At 56.0% G+C, this 21,268-nt stretch overlaps 2 protein-coding genes across 10 annotated transcripts in view; one reads left to right on the top strand and one right to left on the bottom strand.

The window, feature by feature from the left end:
* CLCN2 (chloride voltage-gated channel 2) overlaps nt 1-12,596 on the top strand; it is a 14,849-nt gene extending 2,253 nt beyond the window's left edge. The window contains exons 2-24 of one of the 2 annotated variants that reach the window (XM_008525968.2): nt 507-663; nt 809-940; nt 1,305-1,433; nt 1,521-1,654; nt 1,760-1,837; nt 1,921-1,999; nt 2,124-2,249; nt 2,350-2,434; nt 2,524-2,625; nt 3,522-3,606; nt 3,773-3,928; nt 4,579-4,648; nt 4,895-5,005; nt 5,234-5,447; nt 5,772-5,905; nt 6,155-6,327; nt 6,449-6,563; nt 6,802-6,875; nt 7,109-7,168; nt 7,312-7,350; nt 7,524-7,628; nt 11,744-11,830; nt 11,971-12,596. In XM_008525968.2, coding sequence (XP_008524190.2) covers nt 507-663; nt 809-940; nt 1,305-1,433; nt 1,521-1,654; nt 1,760-1,837; nt 1,921-1,999; nt 2,124-2,249; nt 2,350-2,434; nt 2,524-2,625; nt 3,522-3,606; nt 3,773-3,928; nt 4,579-4,648; nt 4,895-5,005; nt 5,234-5,447; nt 5,772-5,905; nt 6,155-6,327; nt 6,449-6,563; nt 6,802-6,875; nt 7,109-7,168; nt 7,312-7,350; nt 7,524-7,628; nt 11,744-11,830; nt 11,971-12,165 — 2,640 coding nt within the window. In that variant the 3' untranslated portion in view covers nt 12,166-12,596. The remainder of the gene's footprint in view (nt 1-506; nt 664-808; nt 941-1,304; nt 1,434-1,520; nt 1,655-1,759; nt 1,838-1,920; nt 2,000-2,123; nt 2,250-2,349; nt 2,435-2,523; nt 2,626-3,521; nt 3,607-3,772; nt 3,929-4,578; nt 4,649-4,894; nt 5,006-5,233; nt 5,448-5,771; nt 5,906-6,154; nt 6,328-6,448; nt 6,564-6,801; nt 6,876-7,108; nt 7,169-7,311; nt 7,351-7,523; nt 7,629-11,743; nt 11,831-11,970) is intronic. The other variant, XM_070583362.1, reaches the window with a different exon arrangement.
* On the bottom strand, nt 12,506-21,268 carry FAM131A (family with sequence similarity 131 member A). 8 transcript variants are annotated; one of them, XM_008525963.2, is made up of 7 exons: nt 21,037-21,268; nt 19,788-19,848; nt 18,639-18,781; nt 16,327-16,420; nt 15,895-16,077; nt 15,596-15,712; nt 12,506-14,274 (listed from the first exon to the last, which is right to left on the bottom strand). In XM_008525963.2, exons 4-7 carry the CDS (start codon nt 16,394-16,396, stop codon nt 13,799-13,801), a joined length of 846 nt encoding a protein of 281 aa, XP_008524185.2. In that variant the 5' UTR covers nt 16,397-16,420; nt 18,639-18,781; nt 19,788-19,848; nt 21,037-21,268; the 3' UTR covers nt 12,506-13,798. The 8 variants fall into 8 exon arrangements, with proteins under 8 accessions (XP_008524185.2, XP_070439464.1, XP_070439466.1 ...); XM_070583363.1 differs by having other exon boundaries at nt 19,443-19,848; nt 21,037-21,238; XM_070583365.1 differs by having other exon boundaries at nt 17,990-18,781; nt 21,037-21,233.

Here is a 21,268-nt window from a genome sequence, read left to right as displayed (position 1 = left end):
TACAGCTGAGTCGGTCACAGGCCAGAGGCCCAGCAGGAACGTGATAAGGATTGGGGCCCCGCCTGCTCCTAGGCCTAACTCAGCTGCCCCCAGCTCCGTGAGGCCCTTATTGTTACCCATATGCCCTTGACCATCCCTTCTTCTCTGACCTTCCCTCCTCCCACTCTCAGACTGCCTTAGGTTTTTCCATCCTTTCCTCCTCTGGGACTTCCCTCCCACTCCTCCTCAGTGATCCCCCCCCCCAGGCCTATGAGAAGAGGACTGATTATTCTGCCACCCCCAGAGCTGTGTGCCTGTACCTTGGCTGTCTCCATCACTCTGGCCAGGACAGCCCCCACAGTCTGCAATGTGCATTGTTCCCACACCCCAAGCCAAAATGGGTACTGTGGGTTCAGGAGAGGGTATATAATGTGGGGGCTGGGAGAAGGGGAGTTGAGGCCCCTGGAGCCCTCCCTACATCGCCACTCAGCCCACATCTGCTAACCCCCACCTTCCCTATTGCTCAGATGTATGGCCGGTACACTCAGGAGCTTGGGGCCTTTGCCAAAGAGGAAGCTGCTCGGATCCGCCTGGGAGGGCCCGAGCCCTGGAGGGGTCCACCTGCCCCTCGGACTCCCCCCGAGCTCCTGGAATACAGACAGAGCCGTTGCACCCGATGCCGCTGTGAGACCTGGGTTGGGGCAGGGGACCTGGCTATGCTGTGCTGAGGGGGACAGAGGCCATTAGAGCTGCCCTTTGGGGAGTGGGGGGGACAGGGGTAGGAGTACTTTCGTGCCAGCCTGCTCATTCTTCCCTTCCCCACTCCCAGTCTGTTCCGTACACTGCCATAAGTTCCTAGTGTCCAGGGTTGGTGAAGACTGGATCTTCCTGGTCCTGCTGGGGCTTCTCATGGCGCTGGTCAGCTGGGCCATGGACTATGCCATCGCTGCCTGTCTGCAGGGTGAGGACAAGGGCTGGCAGGGGGAGGGCTGGGAAGAACCAACCTGCTTCCTCCATGCCACACCTGTCCAAGCATCTTGGCTACTTGGCCACTGACCGCTTTGCCCGGCCAGCCTGACTGCCCCATCTTCAGGCGTGTTCACTGCCGCTCGCCTAGGCCACAACTTGCCTGCCTCTCCATCTGACTCTCTTACCTATGGTGATCTTTGTCCCGATGAATGCCCTCCAGGGCTCCCTCCCTACTCCTTGAACCCAGGCTCTGTGCAGTATGCCCTGGGACAGCTTGTCATATCCGTATGTCCCAGTGGCCAGGCGGGGACTGGGTGTGCACATCAGGGGTCCAGCGGCATGTCCTCTCCCCACAGCTCAGCAGTGGATGTCCCGGGGCTTGAACACCAGCCTCTTGCTCCAGTACCTGGCCTGGGTCACTTACCCCATCGTCCTCATCACTTTCTCAGCTGGATTCACACAGATCCTGGCTCCGCAGGCTGTTGGTAAGATAGGAGAGCAGGGGAGGGCGGAGATGGGACCTCCTGAAACGGGCACATCGGATGACTCTCCTGGGACTGTACCCTCTCCAGGGTCTGGCATCCCTGAGATGAAGACCATCTTGCGGGGAGTGGTGCTGAAGGAATACCTCACCCTCAAGACCTTTGTAGCTAAGGTCATTGGGCTGACCTGTGCCCTGGGCAGTGGGATGCCCCTCGGCAAAGAGGTAACTGCCGGTTGGGGAGTGGAGGAGTCCCTCCCAGCGGGGGAAGAAGCCAGGCCAAGGTCAGGGTGTGCCCTTCCCCACTCACCGCCTGCCCCCACCCCGCAGGGCCCTTTTGTGCATATCGCAAGTATGTGTGCTGCCCTGCTCAGCAAGTTCCTCTCCCTCTTCGGAGGCATCTATGAGGTAAAGCGGCCCCTGGGGGAAGGCAGAGGGGAGGAGTGGGCTGCTGAGCCCGTGCTGACTCTCCTTTCCACTGCTCCTGCCAGAATGAATCCCGGAACACAGAGATGCTGGCTGCTGCCTGTGCCGTGGGAGTGGGCTGCTGCTTTGCAGCACCTATTGGAGGTCGGCAGTCCGTCCAGCCCCCCAGTCCTGCCCTTGGCCTTCTCTCCTTTGCCCCTCTCATCTGGGCCTGCATCCCTAGACCAGGCCCAGGCCTCAAGTGGCGCTCTCCCCTGCCCCCTCGCAGGCGTCCTGTTCAGCATTGAAGTCACCTCCACCTTCTTTGCTGTGCGGAATTACTGGCGGGGCTTCTTTGCTGCCACCTTCAGTGCCTTCATCTTCCGGGTCTTGGCAGTCTGGAACCGTGATGAAGGTGGGGGGGACCTGGGGAATGAGGGGAGCCCCTGAGATGACTCGGGTGGGGGCCCTCGGCACTACCCCTGCCTCCCTCTGCTATTGTGCCTTCCTTTCAGAGACCATTACGGCTCTCTTCAAAACCCGATTCCGGCTTGACTTCCCCTTTGACCTCCAGGAGCTGCCGGCCTTTGCTGTCATTGGGTGAGGAGCTGAGGGAGTTTGGTGTGTCAGAGAGGAAGAGGGAAGAGAGGGAAGACCTCCTTGTACTCTGGGGCTTCTTCCCTCTCCAGGATTGCCAGTGGCTTCGGGGGAGCACTCTTCGTCTACCTGAACCGGAAGATTGTCCAGGTGATGCGGAAGCAGAAAACCATCAACCGCTTCCTCATGAAGAAGTGAGTTGCTTCCGGGCTCCTCTCTAGGCTGCTTGGGGTCATGTGAGGGTCCCAGTGGGGAGGTGGGGGCAGTGACAGGTGAGATGGCAAATAATGGCCCAGTCAAAAAACAGGCACTCAGTTGAGAAAATCACCCCGTCGTGTTTTCCAGGCTGATTGAACATTTTGGCTTTTTATGAATTGCCTGAAAATGGGCACTTTTGAATTTTTAGTGAGTGGCAGAGGGTATTTTGGATCAAAGACTGAGGCTGCCTTAGGCCCTCGGCCTGGCCCAGAGAGCAGTGCACCCTGGAGAATATTTGCGCCTCAGTTTCTCTCCCATGAAGCATGGAGATGGGAGGGATTTTTTCATCTCTGGGGCACAGCTCTCTCAGTTGTGACCCTGAGGACTTGGGAGTGGGGAGGCCTGAGACGTGACTTCTGTTGGGACTGCTGTCCTTCAGGGAAAGGACAGCCAACTGAACCTGCTCCCTGTGGCACCCTTGGTCAGCTTCATGAGTGAGCCCAGCTTCCCTAACACTGACCTTCACTCTGAGTCACCACAGAGAAACAGAGGCAGAAAATTCTCCCCACTCTCACCCGATGCACCCTAGTGGGGGCTTCTGAGGGCAGGGGAAGGAGTCGCAGCTCAGAGGTGTCCAAGAGAGGGCTGGGGGTGGGCTTTCTGTCACTGCTACCCACTTAGGGAGTCAGGAGCCAATAGAAAGGCATTCAGGCTCATAATAACCCCACACGGCCATCACCCTTGGGCCATGATATCACGAAGAGCAAAGGGGAGCTTCTCTCAGAACTGCGTGCTTGCATGTAAGAGCCCAGGTTCTGCTGTGACCTCAACCCTGTCACCAGTCGGAGTAGGTGCACACCCATGTTTGATGCTCTGAAACCTGCATCTCTAGACGCCTGCTCTTCCCGGCTCTGGTGACCCTGCTCATCTCCACTCTGACCTTCCCTCCTGGCTTTGGACAGTTCATGGCCGGACAGGTAACCCCAGGCAGGACAGGAACTTGTGCTTTCCCTTGGGAATCGTCCCTTCTAAAGTCAGCAGCCCCAGTATGACTGTGGGATCCCTTGTTCCCCCGGCTTTCCCCTGGGCCCCTTTCCTTCGTCCTATCTGTTCCCCAGCCTGAGGCACCCTGTTCACCTATAGCTCTCACAGAAGGAGACACTGGTCACCCTGTTTGACAACCGGACGTGGGTCCGCCAGGGCCTGGTGGAGGATCTGGAGCCTCCCGGAACCTCACAGGCCTGGAGCCCACCACGTGCTAACGTCTTCCTCACGCTGGTCATCTTTATTCTCATGAAGGTGGGGCTCCTTACACGTGTAGAGCTAACGTTGACATCGGCTTACTAGGTGCCAGGCACTGTTCCAAGCACTCTCCATACCTGAACTCCTTTAAGCCTCACCACAGAGCTATGAGAAAGGTACTAGTAGTCTCCCTGTTTGAAAGATGGGAAGTCGAGGCTCAAAAGAGGTTAAGTAAGGGGACTGGCCCGGTGGCACAGCGGTTAAATTCGCACATTCTGTTTCGGCGGCCCGGGGTTCACCAGCTCAGATCCTGAGCACAGACCTACACACCGCTTGTCAAGCCACACTGTAGTAGCCGTCCCACATATAAAGTAGAAGAAGATGGGCATGGATATTAGCTCAGGGCCAGTCTTCCTCAGCAAAAAGAGGAGGACTGGGGGTAGATGTTAGCTCGGGGCTAATCTTCCTCAAAAAATAAAAAAAAGAGGTTAAGTAATTGGCCCGAAGTCACACAGCTAGATGGCAGAGCAAAGATTTGAACCCACGCCATGTAATTCTAGAGTCCTTCTCCTTCCCTTCACCTGGGGGATTCTGGGATAGCTGGGACAGAGGAGCCTGACTGATAAGATAGACTCCTTGGGGTGGAGCTGGGGGCAGCCTGGGGCCGGGTGGCGCCTCCACCTGTTTGAACCACCTCCTGCCTGCAGTTCTGGATGTCTGCACTAGCCACCACCATCCCAGTGCCCTGTGGGGCCTTCATGCCTGTCTTTGTCATTGGTGAGTCCTCAGCTGCCTCTTCTCCCAGCCTGCAGCCTTCCTACCCTCTCGCCACCCCCTGGCCATCCCCACTCTGCCTGGGAGCGGGTTTTGGTCCAGCCCCAGCCCCAAACCCCACCCCTGCAGGGATGTCCCCTGCACTGAATGACCCACTGGCCCCTCCCCTACCCTCTGACCCTCTCTTTTCCTAGCGCCCCCGCCCTCCCCCTCCACTACCAGTTTCTCTTCCCACCCCCCTCCCTGAAGGAGCAGCATTTGGGCGTCTGGTGGGCGAAAGCATGGCTGCCTGGTTCCCAGATGGGATTCACACGGACAGCAGCACCTACAGGATTGTGCCAGGGGGCTATGCAGTGGTGGGTGAGTGCTCCAAGTGCCAGTCTGTCTGGGAAGACCCCTGGCGGGACCCAAGAGTCTGAGCCTCTGGTGCCCCCTGCTGGCAGAAACCAGGCTTCCCTCAGATGCAGAAGTCCAATCCCCAGGACTGCACTGGAGAGGCCCCGAGGGCCCCCCACAGGACTGTCCCCCGGTGGGGAGGGTCATCTGGGGCCTGGGCACCCTAGGGAGACTGAGAGTGACTGTCCCCAGGGGCAGCTGCGCTGTCAGGAGCAGTGACACACACAGTGTCTACAGCCGTGATCGTGTTCGAGCTCACAGGCCAGATCGCCCACATCTTGCCCGTCATGATCGCCGTTATCCTGGCCAATGCTGTTGCCCAGAGCCTACAGCCCTCACTCTACGACAGCATCATCCGAATCAAGAAACTGCCCTATCTGCCTGAGCTGGGCTGGGGCCGCCACCAGTACGGAGGGCTGGGTAACAAGAGGGGTACGGGTGAGGGGTCAAAGGTGTCCTAGGACCCCCTCATCCCCACCTCCAGCAAGATCCTCAGCCAGTGAAGCTGGAAGACCAGCCACCTTGCTCCCTCCTGGCCAGAGCTGCCCTTGTCCACAAGCTGGGAGAGCTGTGGCTGGCTCTGCCTGATCAGAATGAGGGCAGGGAGTACTCCTTGGCCCTTAACCCTTGTCCCCGTGGACTCTGAGACCTTCCTTATGGCCCTGGGATGGTAATGCTCTGGGCTACCTTCCCCATCCTGACCAAACCAAGTGCCTCTCTCTGCTGCCAGGCAGTACCGGTTGCGAGTGGAGGACATCATGGTGCGAGATGTTCCCCACATCGCCCTCAACTGCACGTTCCGGGACCTGCGGTTGGCACTACACAGGACCAAGGGCCGCATGTTGGCTCTAGTGGAGTCCCCTGGTGAGATCAGGAGGGGGCCCAGGTGCTAGGACCATCTCCCAGGGTTGTTGCTTAGGAAGGGGGCAGGGACAGGGGCTTAAGACCAGTCTCCTCGGTTCCAAAGGGAATGGGTCAGCATTTGCCAGCCAGGGGTTTCCCTCTGGTGTGTGGCCTGTGTCCAAGGCCCCATCTGGATGTGAGAGAAGGCCATGGGGTGGGGTGGGAGGGCCTCACCCCTGGCTCCTGAGTCCTCCCACCTGCTCTATCCAGAGTCCATGATCCTTCTGGGCTCCATCGAGCGCTCGCAGGTGGTGGCATTGCTGGGGGCCCAGCTGAGTCCAGCCCGCCGGCGGCAGTACATGCAGGAGCGTCGAGCTGCCCAGATCTCTCCACCATCTGATCAGGAGAGTCCCCCCAGCCCTGAGACCTCTGTCCACTTCCAGGTGAGTGAAAAAGCCCCGTTGCCACACAAACTTCCTAAATGTCATAGCGTAGACTGATTGGGAGGGCAACCTAGAGGTCATCTGGGGCCACAGTCTCACCAGCCCCTTCTTACCTGGGCAGGTGAACACAGAGGACTCAGGCTTCCCTGCAGCCCACGGGGAGACTCACAAGCCCCTGAAGCCTGCTCTCAAGAGGGGATCCAGCAACACCATGAACCTCGGGGAGAGTCCCACAGGTGAGCCCATCTCCTGCTAGCAGCTCCCCTCCGTCCTCCAACAGAGCCGGAGCCCGGCCCGTGAGTCCACAAGATCCCTCTCCAGCCTTTGTGCTGGAGCACACCCCAGCTAAAAGCTGCCCACATGAGCCAGGGGTAGAACCAGGACGCCTCTCCCCTTGGCCTCCTCCCCTCTCCTGGCCCTTTCCCCCCTTCAAAGATGACATTGCCACCCCGGGCCTTGTGTTTGGGAACACAGGGAACATAGAGCCGGCAGGCATCACCCTCAGGAGCCTGTTCTGTGGCAGTCCACCCCCTGAGGCTGCTTCCAAGGTGAGTGCTTGGAGCCTCTCCATCGGCTCTTTCTTTCCAGCTGTCTCTCTGACACTGCGACAACCTCCCCATTAACCCTGCATGCCTGCCTCCATTCTGCCTGCCCTTCTGCCCTCCTAGATGTCAGTTCTGTCCCTGCAGTGTGCCCTTCCTCCTGCGCTCCACCGCTCCCCCTCGCCTCCCTCCCCCCTATAACATCAACTCCTCTTCTCTCTGGTTTGACTCTAACGAAGTTGGAGAAGTTGGGATCATGTGACAAGCGCAAGCTGAAGCGGGTCCGAATCTCCCTGACGGTAAGTGCTCCCTTTCTTCCAGCAGCCCAGGAGCACTAGGCAGGGAGGGCCAAGGTCTAGGCAGAGTAAACCTCCCCTGAGCCGGGAGGATACACCAACCTCCCCCCAACACCTAGCTGCCAACCTTGCTCCCTCTCTCCTAGAGCACCTCGGACCTGGAAGGCGAGATGACCCCTCAGGAGGTAAGTTGTGACTGGACTCTGGACCTTGTTTCTTCCTGGGTGTGTTCAGTCATCAAATTGGCTGCTGTCCCCATGGGAGGGACACTGGGGTAGGAAAAAGGCAGGCCAGCTTGTAGGGAGGTGAGAGCAGCTATTGGCACCTTCTCCCTAATCTTCCTAGTCTTGTCCCCTAGATTCTGGAGTGGGAGGAGCAGCAACTAGATGAACCTGTCAACTTCAGTGACTGCAAAATTGACCCTGCCCCCTTCCAGCTGGTGGAGCGGACCTCTTTGCACAAGGTAGGGCCAGCAGCCTGGGGCTGGCCTAGGCTATTGGGAGTACAGGGTGGGGATCTAGGTCCTCCCACAAGTTTAGACTCAGGCCAGTGGGGAAAAAGCGACAGCAGACAATGGGCTGTGTGCCGTGATGTTTTTCAAACACATTGCTTCAAACGATGGGAGGCCGGGAGCCAGGGCCCCGTAGCCTCTTCCTGCCTGCAGTGGAGCCAGGCATCATTTTTCCTCTGCTCAGCCTTGCCCCCAGGGAACTCTGGACCAAAGCAGCAACAAAGACAAGGCTTGAGATGGGTGGAAGCCAGAAGGCCAGGCTAGGGTCAGAGCTAGGCAGGAGGCTGCCAGCGCCCAACAAGGCTGATACATCCACGCGGAAAAACATGGGTGAGAAACAGGCAGGAGAAGAAAATCTAATAAACAAGCTAACCAACATCCAAGTAGGGGTGGAGACACTGCAGCGAAGAGATAAACAAAGATGAGAAATGCCCAGTTGGGGGCTTGGAATGTCAGACCCCAGAAAGTCTGACTTAATGTGGGCCGAAGGAAAACGGGTAGGGACACAGGAAGATGGCTCAGCAGAAGGGCAAAGCGGCCTGCAGAGATGTAGAGAAAACTTGAGCACAGACAGGTTGGTGGTGGGTGAGGCCGACACTAAAGGAGGGCGGAGTTCTCTGTGGAGGATGGCCTCAAGGGCTCCCCAGGATGGGGCCGGGGCATCACTGGGCACCTGCAGGCTTCTATGGGAAGGCAGGGTGTGTAGGCACACCCGGCAGGCTGCTAGGGCAGAAACCCAGGGGTGTTTTAGCTAAGTTGTTGACAGATTTAATGTGCAAGCCTCTGAGCATGGAGGTGGGGCTGGTGGCAGTGGGGGACACTCCCAAGGTCTGCAGCTTGGGCGGCTAGCTTAGACGCCAGCTGTGCCTAAAGGCCAGCCTAGCACGGACAAGCAGGGGCCGGGGCAGGAAGGACAGGAGACAAAAGAGACACAAAAAAGCAAAAGGTAATAAAGGAACTTAGAAGCCTTTGGGTAAAGCCCTTGGATCAAAGCGAGTGGGGAACTGCAGTGTAGTTGCAAGATAAAAAGGAGAGAGGCCTGAGAAGAATACGTTTGGCTTATATTTAAAGCCTTTCTTCCTAAGACCTCTAAAGCTTTTCTATCATTTTTCTTAGTCTCAAATATCGCATAATGATGATGATGATGATAATGCTGATGTCTTGTTAGTGTCTGCTGTGTGCCAGGCACTGGGCTCAGCTCTTTACATGGTTAATTTAATCCTCACAACCACACCGTAAGATAGATATTATGCTATTTCAGTTTTTATAGATGAGGACCCTGACATTCAGACAGGTTAAGCAAGTTGTCCAACGTCACACAGCTGGTAAGTAGCAGAATCAGGCCTGAAATCCAAGATGACCTGACTCAAAAGCCTGTGCATTTAACCATTTTAACACATGGGGAAACTGAGGCAGGGAGGAGGGCACTTGCCCAAGTCAGCATAGCAGGGTCAGGCCCAGAGCCCAGACTTCCTGGCCCCAATCCCAGGATTCTTTCAGAAGGCCACATGGTCCCTCTCCCTTTCAATTCAATGTTCCCAAGCCAAAGAAGTACAGGCCCTCCAGTGGGCTCCCTGGTGTCTAATTAAATTAAAATGAGAAAGAACAAAGTAGGTGTTTGTTACAAACTTAAAAATCAGAGGAAGAGAAGAAGCCTTTGAGGAACTGACTAACAAAAGTACAAAGAACTGGAAGCGATAAGAACCTAAAAGATTAGACTTCAGAATGTCTTTGCAGGCCTGAGGAATCAATAAGTAGTAGCCCAATTAAGTTCAGGAGAGGAACACTCAGAGCGGAGGGAGAATACATTGGAGACTATTCAGGAACCTGTGCAAGTGGAGACTACCAGCTGAGTACCTCATTCATTCAGAAGCCACCTACAGAGAAGCAGTGGGAGTGGGGGAGATTGGGGGACCTAGAGTGCCAGCAGGAGGCCAGAGTGGCTGAACCCAGATCTCACTCTGCCATGAGTTACCTAGCTGTGTAACCTTGGCAAATTTCTTAACCTCTCTATGCTTCACTTTCCTTATCTGTGAAATGGGGATCATAGTACCTACCCTCATAGGGTTTTCTGAGGATTAAAAAAGTTGATACTTCTCTAGAAGCACTTAGAACAGTGCCTGGCACATAGTAAGTATTCAATATATGTTAGGAATTACTGCTGCTGCTACTACTTACACTGAGAGGTGAACAATAGGGGACTTTAAAAGGTGGTGTAAGGAGGAAAGGGCTGAAGTGTGGAAGAAATGGATGTTTTCAGAAAAGAATGAGTGATTATGCTGGAAGCTGGGGTGCCTGGCATAAGCTGAGGCTGAAAAGACAGGCCCAGGGTTGGTTTGGGGAGGGTCTTATGGACCATTTTGGGGAGTCTGGGCTCTAACTCAAAGCTCATAGGATGGGTAGAACCAAGATGGAGGGAAGGGAGGTGGAAAGCAGAACCCGTTAGGATGTTGTGGCCCATCCTGGTGAGGATGTGAGTGAGTCGGGAAGAATGGCCAGGATGTTCAGGAAGTAGATCGGTAAGGCTTGCTGACTGCCTGGGACAAGGGGTTTGCAAACCTAAAAGGTATATAGTCTACCGGACGCTCACTCTAATTAGGACTGTGGAGAAAAAGAAAATTAAATAGGATCCTTGGGAGAAGATGAGAGAGATTATTAAACCATAAGAAGACAAGGCTAAGGGATTATGAAAATAGGAAATCTTAAAATAAAGATGTTTTCCCTCTGAAGTCAGAGGAGGAGAGGAAAGATAACTGGCTGCATGCAGGATTCAAGTTAGATATGAGGAGGAACGTGCTAACCACATGACAGTTATGGCACAGGTATTGAAGGAGCACAGAAAAGCTTATTCTAAGACTGAACTTCTAGCTCCTTTTAAAGTACTGTCATGCCTTAGATGGAGAAAGTTAGGAAAGTTCTGGAAGTCCTTTCCTAAAGAATTTAGCGACTGTGTAAGAAAACATTTTAAAAGTGTTAAGATAATCACAATGAATTCTGAATAACTGGTGTCAAGAATCTGGGTTAAAAATACCCAATTTGATTCAAACATGAAGCCAAGAGGCTTATAAGTAAACTCAAAACAGTGCAATAGATGATGGGCCAAAAATTCCAGGAACTGCTGAGTCAGTAGAGTGCTTTTCAAAACATCTGGCCCAAGAAAATCCACTTAGAGCACAAGGGGAACTGGCTGACAATTTCTGCCCCCTTGGTGATTCCATTGGAAAGCTTGGGGGAGGGCCCAAAGCAAGAAAAACCCGGGGGGGGGGGTGACTGTTGTCCCCCAGCACCACAAGCTCCGTCTCAACAGGACCTGGGATGCTACTTGGGCCCCAGAAAAGGCCAACTACGTGAGAGATGTCGACGGCTTCAGGCTAAGACTGGGGTGTTGGAGCCAGGGTGACGGGTTATCTTAACTGGCCAGCCAGCTGAGGGCCAATGGGGAGCATGTGTCAGCCACAAAGGTAGGGTGAGAGGCACAAGATTCAGGGCCAGTACCCCTAAGTCAGGGTGCGGACCCTCCCTCTTGGATATACCAAGACTAATCGATGTCTGCATAGGACGACTGGGGCTGTGCTGCCTCCTTGTGTAGTGTGATGAAAGTGGCCTGGGACTGCTAGGCCACTTCTTACTGGTGACTTCAAGCAAGTCACTTACCACTGAGCCTCATGCTGCCTCTCCTATAGAATGGGTATTATGCTACCTTCCCAGGATGGTTCTGATGTTCAATGCTAATGTAAGAAGGCCCTAGCCCAGTGCCTGGCCAACTATTAGATGTCATATTCAGTTATTCTCTTCCATCCTCCTTTCTAACTTGGAATGAAGAATCCTTCCTCTGTCCATTTCTCCATTAACATAAGCAACGTAAAGATTCCCACTGTCAAGTTTCTGAGGCCTGGCTGCAGAAGCATTCTCATTCTTCTTTTCCCTCTCGTGGTCCTGCCCCCGCTCCCCACCACCTGTGATGCCCCTTTTCTCTTCTCACACCTTGTCTTGGGCCCCCACTGGCCTGTAACTTAGAGCTGTCCCCTCGTGCGTTAAGTCCAATGTATTTTCTCCCCGCCCCACAGACTCACACCATCTTCTCACTGCTGGGAGTGGACCATGCTTATGTCACCAGTATTGGCAGACTCATTGGAATTGTCACCCTGAAGGAGGTGAGATGATAGTGACCGTCAGAGCCACTTCCACTTTGAAAAAGGCGTGGAGGCTTATGTCCAGCTCACTGGGAAAGTGACAGGGAGGAGTCTGAGCGGGGACCTCTGAGTCCACACATCTGACCCTCTCACCTTTGCAGCTCCGGAAGGCTATCGAGGGCTCTGTCACAGCACAGGGCGTGAAAGTCCGGCCACCCCTCGCCAGCTTCCGTGACAGTGCCACCAGCAGCAGCGACACAGAGACCACTGAGGTGCATGCACTCTGGGGGACCCGCTCCCACCACGGCCTCCCCCGGGAGGGCAGCCCTTCTGACAGTGATGACAAGTGCCAGTGAACCCCTCAATGGGTGGCCTGGGATGGCGGTGGCTGTGGCCCTCAGCCCAGATCCTGCAGCTCCCTATTCCTTCTGCCGTGGGAAAGCAGGAGGCAGCTGCAGCTGAAGGCTGGAGCCCCAGCCCCCCTTCCACACCTGGGTGCCAGCTTCTCCCAGTTCATCCTACCTGGAATCTCACCCAACACCCACCTGCAGCAAGCGTTCCAAGGGCAGGAAGATCAGCACTGCCCTGGCAGAATGCAGGTGGGATCACTTGACCCTTGACCTTGTTCCCCCTTGGAGGAGAAAAGGGTAGAACTAAGATGGGTTTATACTGGAACCTCCAATGACCAGATGTATATAGAGATTTACAAAGATTTTTATATTAATTTAATAAAACAAATTCTTAAATAGAACAAAATAAACACCTAATGAGCCACTTATATATAGAATGCCTGTGCCCATCGGCTCTTGTTCTTACCTTGGGCCCTCTTACCTGCCAAAGCCTACAAGGTTCCGAATTCTGCAGCTACCCCCACCCCTCACGGCCATAAAACTCCAGTGCCTGCTGTCCGTGGAATGCAGGCTCTAGAGGCCTCCACTGCTGGTCATCCACACTAGCTAGGGCAGAGGCCCTCAGTACAGTGGCTTTGGCCTTTCATTCAGCCAAGAAAGGCACTAACCCTCCTTCCTCCCCAAGGAGAGACACTCCCTCATGACTGTCACTCATTGGCACAATTCCTGCCCAGCTTAGGCATCAGCAGACAACTGCCCGGCCACCCCTGTGGCCCCCTTGTGGCCCTCTCTGGAAGAACATCGAAGTCGCAGCTCTAGCAAGCAGAGCCACCCCTTCCAACTCCACCCTAAAGAGAACTCTGGGTGAATGGAGCAGTCTGGTGTGCTGGGAGCCACGAGGACCCTGCCCACACATCCTACAAGGAACTGGGAAGGGCCCAGACCCCATCACAGGGTCCAGGAAAAGGGTAGAGGGTCCATGCTTTCATCATTCTAATGCCTCCCAGAGAAGATCCGACTGAAAGAACAGACCAAAACCCCTCTTTCTTACGGAAAAAGAAGAAGATTTAGAGATGATGGAGAGGTGAAGCACAGCACGAGCCCAGCCGGGCGAGGGGCCCTTGGGGACGGTTCAAGCCACAGGCTCCAGGAGGGTGACACCCAGCCCGCCTCGCCCCGCGTGGGAGTGATTCTGTCAAGCACTGCACATGGACTCGGGAGTGAGGAGAGAAGCAGAGGGGAGAGAGGCATGGCGGGGGCGGGCTCCCTCCACTCTGTCCCACGCAGCCCAGGCAAAACCGCCCCCTTAGGGCTTCACATCATCTGAGGAGGAAATGTGTATGTGGCGTTTTTGATTTGAGAACATGAACATCACTGTCTGCCACAGCTGCAGCCATGCCCCAGAGGCCCCGGGCAACTCCCGGCAAACCCCAGGGGTGGGGGCAGGACATGCGCCCCCAGCCTGGCCCTGCCTCCTCTCCGAACACTTTCATGCAAAACACACAACGGAGGAGTGAGTGCTCCCAGGAGCCCTCCAGGCTTTGGAGCTCTGCTGGAAGCCTCATGCCCACACGTGGACATGAGGTTCTGCCCCCAGCAGCAGCCAGGGGACGCATGCCATCACCAGGCATGATTTGGGTCACTGTTCCTCCGGCTCTGCCTCATCCTCGTCTAAGGACACCACCCCAGAAGAAGCTACGTCAGAGGCTTGCCGCTGCCGTTCCCAACTGCCCACTGGTGGCAGGCAGAGCGACTGGCAGTCCTTGCAGGGGGCTGGCTCCTCCTCGGCGGGAGAAAGGCAGGACTCCGTGAGGGGCGAGTTGTAGAGCGAGTCCTGGGCCTCCAGTGGGCCCAGGCTGCGGAAGGCACTTTCCCGGCTGGGGGGCAGTTTGGCGAGGAGCAGCTCTTCGCCCAGCAGCTGGGAGGCCAGGCGGGCCGGGGAGCCCAGCAACCCATCCTCCAGGCTGCACAGACTAGAGCACAGGGTCTCTGGGGACACGGTCTGCGAGCAGTCGCTCTCAGGCTCCACAGAGCCCTGGCGCAGAGGCCGGGAGAATCGGTGGCCGGTGAAGAGGTCCTGGAGGTGAGGCCCCAGGGGCAGCTGCCCAGCCATGTCTGCAGGGGGAGAAAAAGAAAACAGCCCTGCTAGCCCCATTTCAGTTGGCTAACCTGGAAGCCACATTCTTCCCGCTCCACCTTCAGCTAAGCTCGGGATGGTGGGTAGGAGCTGTGTAACTTTGAGCAACTTAACCACTCAGTGCCTCAGTTTTCTTAATGGTGAACTGGGGATTCTATTATACTTACCTTATGGGGTTGTTGAGAGAACAGAGTCTGGCACACAGTAAGGAAGCAATAAATGCAGGGATACCACACATGGTGGTGCAGGTTGTTCACTGCACAAGGGGAGCCTGTCCCAGGCAGCATGTAAGAGCTGAAATTCAGCCCACATTCTGCTCACCGAGCCGCATGCCCTGGCATGGGGCTGTGCCCACCAGAGAAAGCGGTGCCTTTTTTAAATTAGCCACATGGGCTAATAGTGGCCTGGGATAAATGTTAATTATCATTATACCAGTGGTCTAAGCAGGCCTGGAACTCAATCAGACAAAAACACTTGTGGTTCAGGGCCCCATCTTGGCCTCGAGCATCCAAATCAGTCCCCTCTGGACTACAGCAGCAGTCTCCAATCTGCTTTAATGTATTGCCCACTTTGGAGAACTTGTTAATTAGCTGGAGGGGCAGGGGCGGGTGGAGGCAAGCTTCAAAGGTAAAGAGGTGGGGGGGATGGTGGCCTGTGAGGCTTGAGCCCAGAAGCTGCAGAGAAAGTCAGCCATGTGGTCCGGAGAATGGAAGATGAAAGGAGGGCCGTGCACAGCTGCACAGCCCTGCAGGGTACCCTCAGCAGGCACTGGCCCAGGGAAAGGCCCACAGGCAAGTCTCACTGGAATGCGAGGATGCTGAGCTGGAGCCAGCGGCCCTGCGGGCGGTCCAGGCCCAGCACGCCTTCCTGTTTGCCTGGGGCCACAGCCCTCTGAGGCCCTGTGCTGCTGCACTGCAGTTCATGAGTGCTGCCCTAGCCAGCCAGCAGGCAGCCTCGAGAAGGAAAGGCAAGGCACAGCACACCCTCCCAGAGACAAGGCCTGGCTGCACAAAAGGTGTCAGTGAGGTGTCTGGGCATTTTTTTTTTTTTGAGATCTGCAAAGCCCAACTGCACAGACAGGCAGAGAAGGCTCAGCACCTGTGGGAAAGGAACTGCCCCATTTCCAACTGCTGATTGCCCATCCATGAGCGTGGACAGTCCTCCTGCCCCTAGAATGTCAAGGACTGCCCGGAAAGAGTCTGCCCCTCGCCTCCCACCTTCCAAAGGCTGAGCTCTGAATCACTGTCTATCAGGCGGTTCCACCCCAGCTGGCAGCACTAGCGTGGGATGTCCCCTCACCTGAGTCAGTTCCCCCAGCAAAGTCCTCATCATAGGATTCATCGGTGGAGTCCTCACCATCCACTGAAGACCATGCCCGGAGCTTGGCTTCTGCAATGGCAAATTGCTCAGCCACTCCTGTTGGGGAGGACACAGAATTTATTAGCAGAGAAGATGAGCTAAGACTAGGGTTCAGCTTAGAGACAGGAGAGGGTAGACACAGGGGTGTGGAAAGACTCCAACCCCCACATCAGGCCTGAGGAGATGAGAGAGAGCATCCCTACAACAAATGTGTGGCTGATCCCCTTTCTGCCACCCACCGGCTGCAAAGCGAGCCTCTTGTTCACCCTCACTGAGGTCCGAATAGGAGGAAAAGGCAGACTCCAGGGCAGCAGGCGAGTCGCTGGGCTTGCTCCAGCCCTTCCACTCAATGAGGTGAGCCACTCGGCCCTGGGCCATGGCGGTGGGCTTGGTCACGTGGTCCTTCACCACCTGGGAAATACCTGGAGATGGGGCAGAGTGAGGAAGCCTGGTGAGGGCACAGGCCAGGGAGCATCTGGGAGGGAAGTGGAAGGGTGATGATAGTTAGGGTCCACAGGTGCCTTTGCATGGGAGGAGGGAGCTGGGATTTATGTGAGAAAGGGAGGAAAAGGGAGATCCCAGCAAGAGCTCACAGGATATAGTCCCCAAGGGCATGTGCGAAAGGGAGAAGAAAGGACCAAATGGCCAGAGGCATGAGAGGGGGTACACACCATGCAGGGAAGATCTGGCCAGCGCAGCGATCTCCTGGATAGTTAGGGCTCTCCGGGACTTGGGCAGCATCGCGACTGTGTCTCCAACATTCACCTGGGGTGACAGCATCAGCAGGTGAGTGCCCCTCTGAGAGGAGTGCTCCCCTACATGCCCATACCCCACCCAAGGCAGCAAGGGGATATGGGAGCTAGACGGGGGATATGGCAGATGGCAGGACATATGTCCCAGTGGCTTTTGGGATATAAAAGAGGGTAAGAAGCCAGGACAAGCAAACTGTGTCCTCCCGGGAAGCAATGGAGACTTGGGCAGGCCCAAAGGAGCAGAATTGCAGCTAACCCTCCACCTCCCCAGCTTCTGGAGGAGAAGGAGGCAGGTCAGGAAGTAAAGAACCAGGGAGCTCAGGCTTTGAGAAGGGAGAAGAGGAAGGGAGAAGGGTATGGCATCAGGATTTCCTCCAGGTCCTCTCCCCTTTGTCCTTCTCCTCTTAGTCTTCAGACCCACCTTCTAGCTGTTTCTAGAGGCTACCAGGACCAGAAATTCAGCCTGACCAAAACCAAACCCAATACCTCCCCATATCTGGCCCTGCTTCTGGACTTCTTTACTTTGTATCACCCCATTATTCTCCCGTTCAGCCTGGCTCCAAACCTCAGCATTACCACCAACACTCCCCTCAGCTTGGCTTAGCCATATCTGTTGTTAAGACCTAATGATTCCATCTCTTAAGTGCCTCTAATATGACTCTCATCCTTTCTGCTCCCACTGCCACTGCCCTTCTCAAGCCCTCAGTGCCCAGATTAGCACATCTGGTGGTCCCCTAAGCTCTTCAAATTCCACGCTATTTTCTCAGCCTAGAATGTTGTGTGTATAAGTGTTCCCCGGCCCTCTTCCCACAGCTGGCTGGCTCTTTCTCATCTTTTGAGTCTTGCCTGAAATATCGCTCCCTCAGAGGAGCCTTCCTGGCTACCCTACCAGTTGTCCAACCTCCCTCTATAGTCTGTAACAAGTCACCATTCCCTACCAACAACCTCCACGGGTGTAATGAGGTCTATTTCATGTTTCCTTATTTCTTGTTGGTCCCCCTCATGGGTCTTTAGCTCTTTGAGGAATTTGGTCTCTTTTGGTCACTACTGCACAGTGTTTAGCACAGTTCCTAGAAGAGAATAATCTCTCAAAATACATAAGCTAAATGAATGAGGCAAGGTATAAATGTAAACAATTTTCCTGGAGCGCAACTGGTCACAACACGTCCCTATTTAAAATCTTTTCTGGGCTCTCTAGTGTCCAATGAAGTGCAAGCTTCATAGGCAGGGACTGAAGGAATCCACTCTGCGAGGCCCCTGCCTCCGGTCAGGCCTGCTTGGAATCCACCATTGATCTCATCTGCCCAGTAAAACCCCACTTCTCCACCTCCTCTGTCAGAAAGCAGCCCTCCTGCCTCCAGGCCAAGGAACCCAGCTTCCCCTGGGCTAAGAATGCCATCCTGGCCTGACAAAATGCTCCCTACCATTTAAGGCCTGACTCAAGCGCCACCTCCTATTATCTTTTCAGTCCAGTTTCCTCTGTCTTCTTCCAGCCCCCACCCCCACCCCAGCACTGCCCTTGCATCTCTCCTGAGGGATCTCAGGAGGGCAGGGCCTGAGTCTGATTCACTTGGGTTCCTACCTCCACCCTGCACCTGGCTCAGTGCTCCCTGGCAAGCCCCGGCAAACGTTTCTCCCTGTGAATGAATGAAGTCAGAGGCACACGCCCCCTCCCCAGCATTGCCTAGCTCTCCTCCATCACATTCCCACCCTCAGAAGGGCTCCGCATGCCCCTTGAGCTCAGGCCCACCCTCTGTCCCTCCGCTTTCAGTACCTGGCTGACAGGGCCCCCAGGGTGGTGCCGGTAGCTTCTGGCCAGGACTGGGGGGAGGAGCACCTGCTGGGTGTTTCCTGGCTCGCTTTCCCTCCCTCCCCTCACTCCCCCCAGCCGACGAAGCCATCCGTACGGGTGCTCCGCGCAGCTGCGGCCCAGGCCCAGAGAAAAGGTGTATGTCTCCTTGGCAACCCATCACCATGCAACAGGGTCTCCCGGGATACGGCCTGGGAGGCGCTGACGTCAGCGTCGAAGGCGCGAGCAAGCCCGCCCGCTGGCACCGCGCCGAGCAGAGCAGACCGGTGGCGGGGGCGGCCTTGCGGGCCCGGCCGGATAGCGCCTCCGCTCGCAGGAAAAGGGAGCCAGAAGCAGGCTGGCAAGGCGGGGGTGGGGGATAGAGATCCTCTTCATGTGAATGCGGTCCCCCTTCCCCCTACCAACACTGGGGGCCCAGCACCTCTGGCAAGTCCTGGCTGTCCACGGAGGAAGGGCGAGAGGACCGGCTCCAGCCTCGGAGGGTCCGAGCAGATCCCAAGGAAGATAGAGAGAGGCCCCGAGGAAGTTCGATCCACTCCACAGCCCACGCGGGGTCCGAGGCCACTGAGGGGTTGGGGAAAGGCTGTTCAGCTAGGCTCCCACTTCTGCCAAGATCCCCATTTTCATCCGTTGTTGCCCTATGATTTCTCCTCACCTCCTCTCCCACCTCCCAGAATATCTGCAACCACCTGGTGCTCTCCACAACTCTGAAAGCCCCTATCCCCCAGCCCTGATCGTCAGGGCCCTGGGGCCATTTTGTGGTAGCCAGGGGCCACCTTCCTCCTTTGGATGTATTTTGCCATCAAAACCCTAGGTTTGAAATCTAAACTTTGATAAATTCCAAATCTTCTCCGGTTTCTCTGCCTACCTATTCCTCTTGGAAAGCACACCACATTCTTCCACCACATCACCGACCCCTCCCGACCACCACCTTGGACCCTTTGCAGGTTCCTGCCTTCCTTCTCTTAGTTCTTTCCTCTTGCCAACCTCAACTGGTACACAGCTCTTCACTCTTCTTTTCTGACAAACCCATGGTTTTTTCTGACTTTTGCCCCAGTCCCCTAAGGCTTTTTCCCTGACGCCCTGTCCGACTCCAGCCTATTTGTTCCTGTTTCAGCCTGGTTCTCAACATCTAAGCCAGAGTAATTTTCCTCTTGCCACCTGAGCACCTTGTTCCTCAGCTCCCCATCACCTCCCAGATCACATCTACAGTCCCTGGTCTCACCTCTGCGACTTGTCTGACAAGTCCATCGTCCTCCAGGCCCTTCACGCTGCCACAGAAACATTTTGCCCAGCACAGAAATCATAGGCATGCTGGCTGTGTTGATGCGGAGAACCAAAAGCCCAGAACTGCTCCAGGCTCGGCTCCCAGTTCTATTCCTATTTTGGCTCCGGATGCTGAGCCAGTCCCCTCCCCACTTGGAACCTGTGCCTAGTCACATAAGGAGAACACTCCTGCCTCATGGCTTTGAGGAGGTGGGAGCGCCAGGGGCCCAGCCAAGCTCTCTGGAGCTCAGGGAGCTGAGGCCCATCCCCTAGACAGTGCCAAGAGGCAATGTACACAACTGACCTTTAGCTGGAGCAGCCGTCTCTGTCCCTGAGCCTCAGCCAGCTGGTGGTCCCCCGAAACGCTACCAACCAGAAGGAAGACACAAGGTTACAGGCCATCCCTGGTCCCCAGCTAGTACCTAATTAGGGCTCTCAAGGCCAGTCCTGAGGTCAGCCAAACTCTCCCCTGACTACCATAAGGAATGACTTCCTAAACTTCAAGCATTAGTAGGGCAAGAGCGATCAGACCAGCCTACTGCTTCTCAGCTTTGAAAGCCATGAGGTTAATTTAGGACTACAAATCCCAGAATTCCTCATGGGAACCCAAGGAAAGACAAACGTCAGGTAGAGACTTAGCTCCAAAGAACCTCAAGTACCAACCACACCAAGGCCTGTGTGACTGACCACCTGCCCTAAAAGCCCAGGACCCATTCCAAACCCAGCCCTCAATATCACAAGTTCCTGCCTAGCCTTGGGCTTGGAGAAATCCATGACATTGGAGTAAAGCAGGCTGGCCAACCTCAGATGCACAGGACTCAGGCCAGGCCCCAAGGTGTACCACCATCCATGGAAACCAAGGCCCAAGCAGAGGTCAGCAGTTGTGAGAAGGAAGCCCTGATGGCCTCCCTGTGGGCTCCTGTTCCCTTCTACAGGGCAGGGTGATTTTGTTGTTGGGAGTGGGGGAAGGAAACTAAAACAGCTGTCAGAGGTGAGAGGCGATCAGGTACTCACAGGTGCCCCAAATGGGACCTCAGTCCCCTTCATCAACCTAGTGACTCTGAAGGGGAGAGTAAGTTTTCGTTAAAAACTCCATAGGGTGCTTGGCCAGCGTTTGCAGGCTACCTCCTTAAGGGGGTTGGGACACAGCTGGGAGAGGCAGGTTCCCAGCATAGGGCCACTCCCAGGACAGTGAGAGGAAAGGTGTAGGCAGAGGGAGGTGAGTGTGTGTGGGCGTGCAACGCCAGTCGCCATGAGCTGGGGAGGGTTGACTAGCCCCTCCCTGCCACCCTCAACGGTAGGAATCCAGACGGAAAGACCACGAGTCTCCCCTGCAAAGCCCAGAAGCAGGCAGGCCAGGGGAGCGAACCCGAGTCGGTTCAGCCCCCTCCCCGCTCAGGCCCGCTCCCTTCTCTTGCCTGGCCCGCCTCCCCGCTGCAGGCTCCTCCCTCTCCCGACACCGGCCCCCTCCTCAAGTCCCCCCCCAACCGCGGCCCGCGCACCGGGCAGCCGCAGCCCGACTCCCCAACCCGTGCGCGGCCTCCGCCTCTTACCCTGACCCGCCGGGCTCCGGGAGCCGATACAGCCCATGACCGGGCACCCAGGCACACTAGCCCGCGCTCGGGGCCCGGGCCATCGCCTTGCAGAGGGTCAGGCCGCGGCCGCCACCGGGGAGGGGAGAACCCGCGAGAGGGGAGGGGGTGGGAGCCGCGCGTCCGCCGCCGCTCCCGGGAGAGGGAACCGGGCCGGTGACGTAAGCGCGGGGGCGTGGCCACCTGCGTCACC

The sequence above is a fragment of the Equus przewalskii genome, chromosome 18 (assembly GCF_037783145.1).
Source record: "Equus przewalskii isolate Varuska chromosome 18, EquPr2, whole genome shotgun sequence".
Taxonomy (NCBI): Eukaryota; Metazoa; Chordata; class Mammalia; order Perissodactyla; family Equidae; genus Equus; species Equus przewalskii.
Note: the sequence above shows the minus strand (reverse complement) of the source record. Positions and strands in the feature narration are given on the sequence as shown.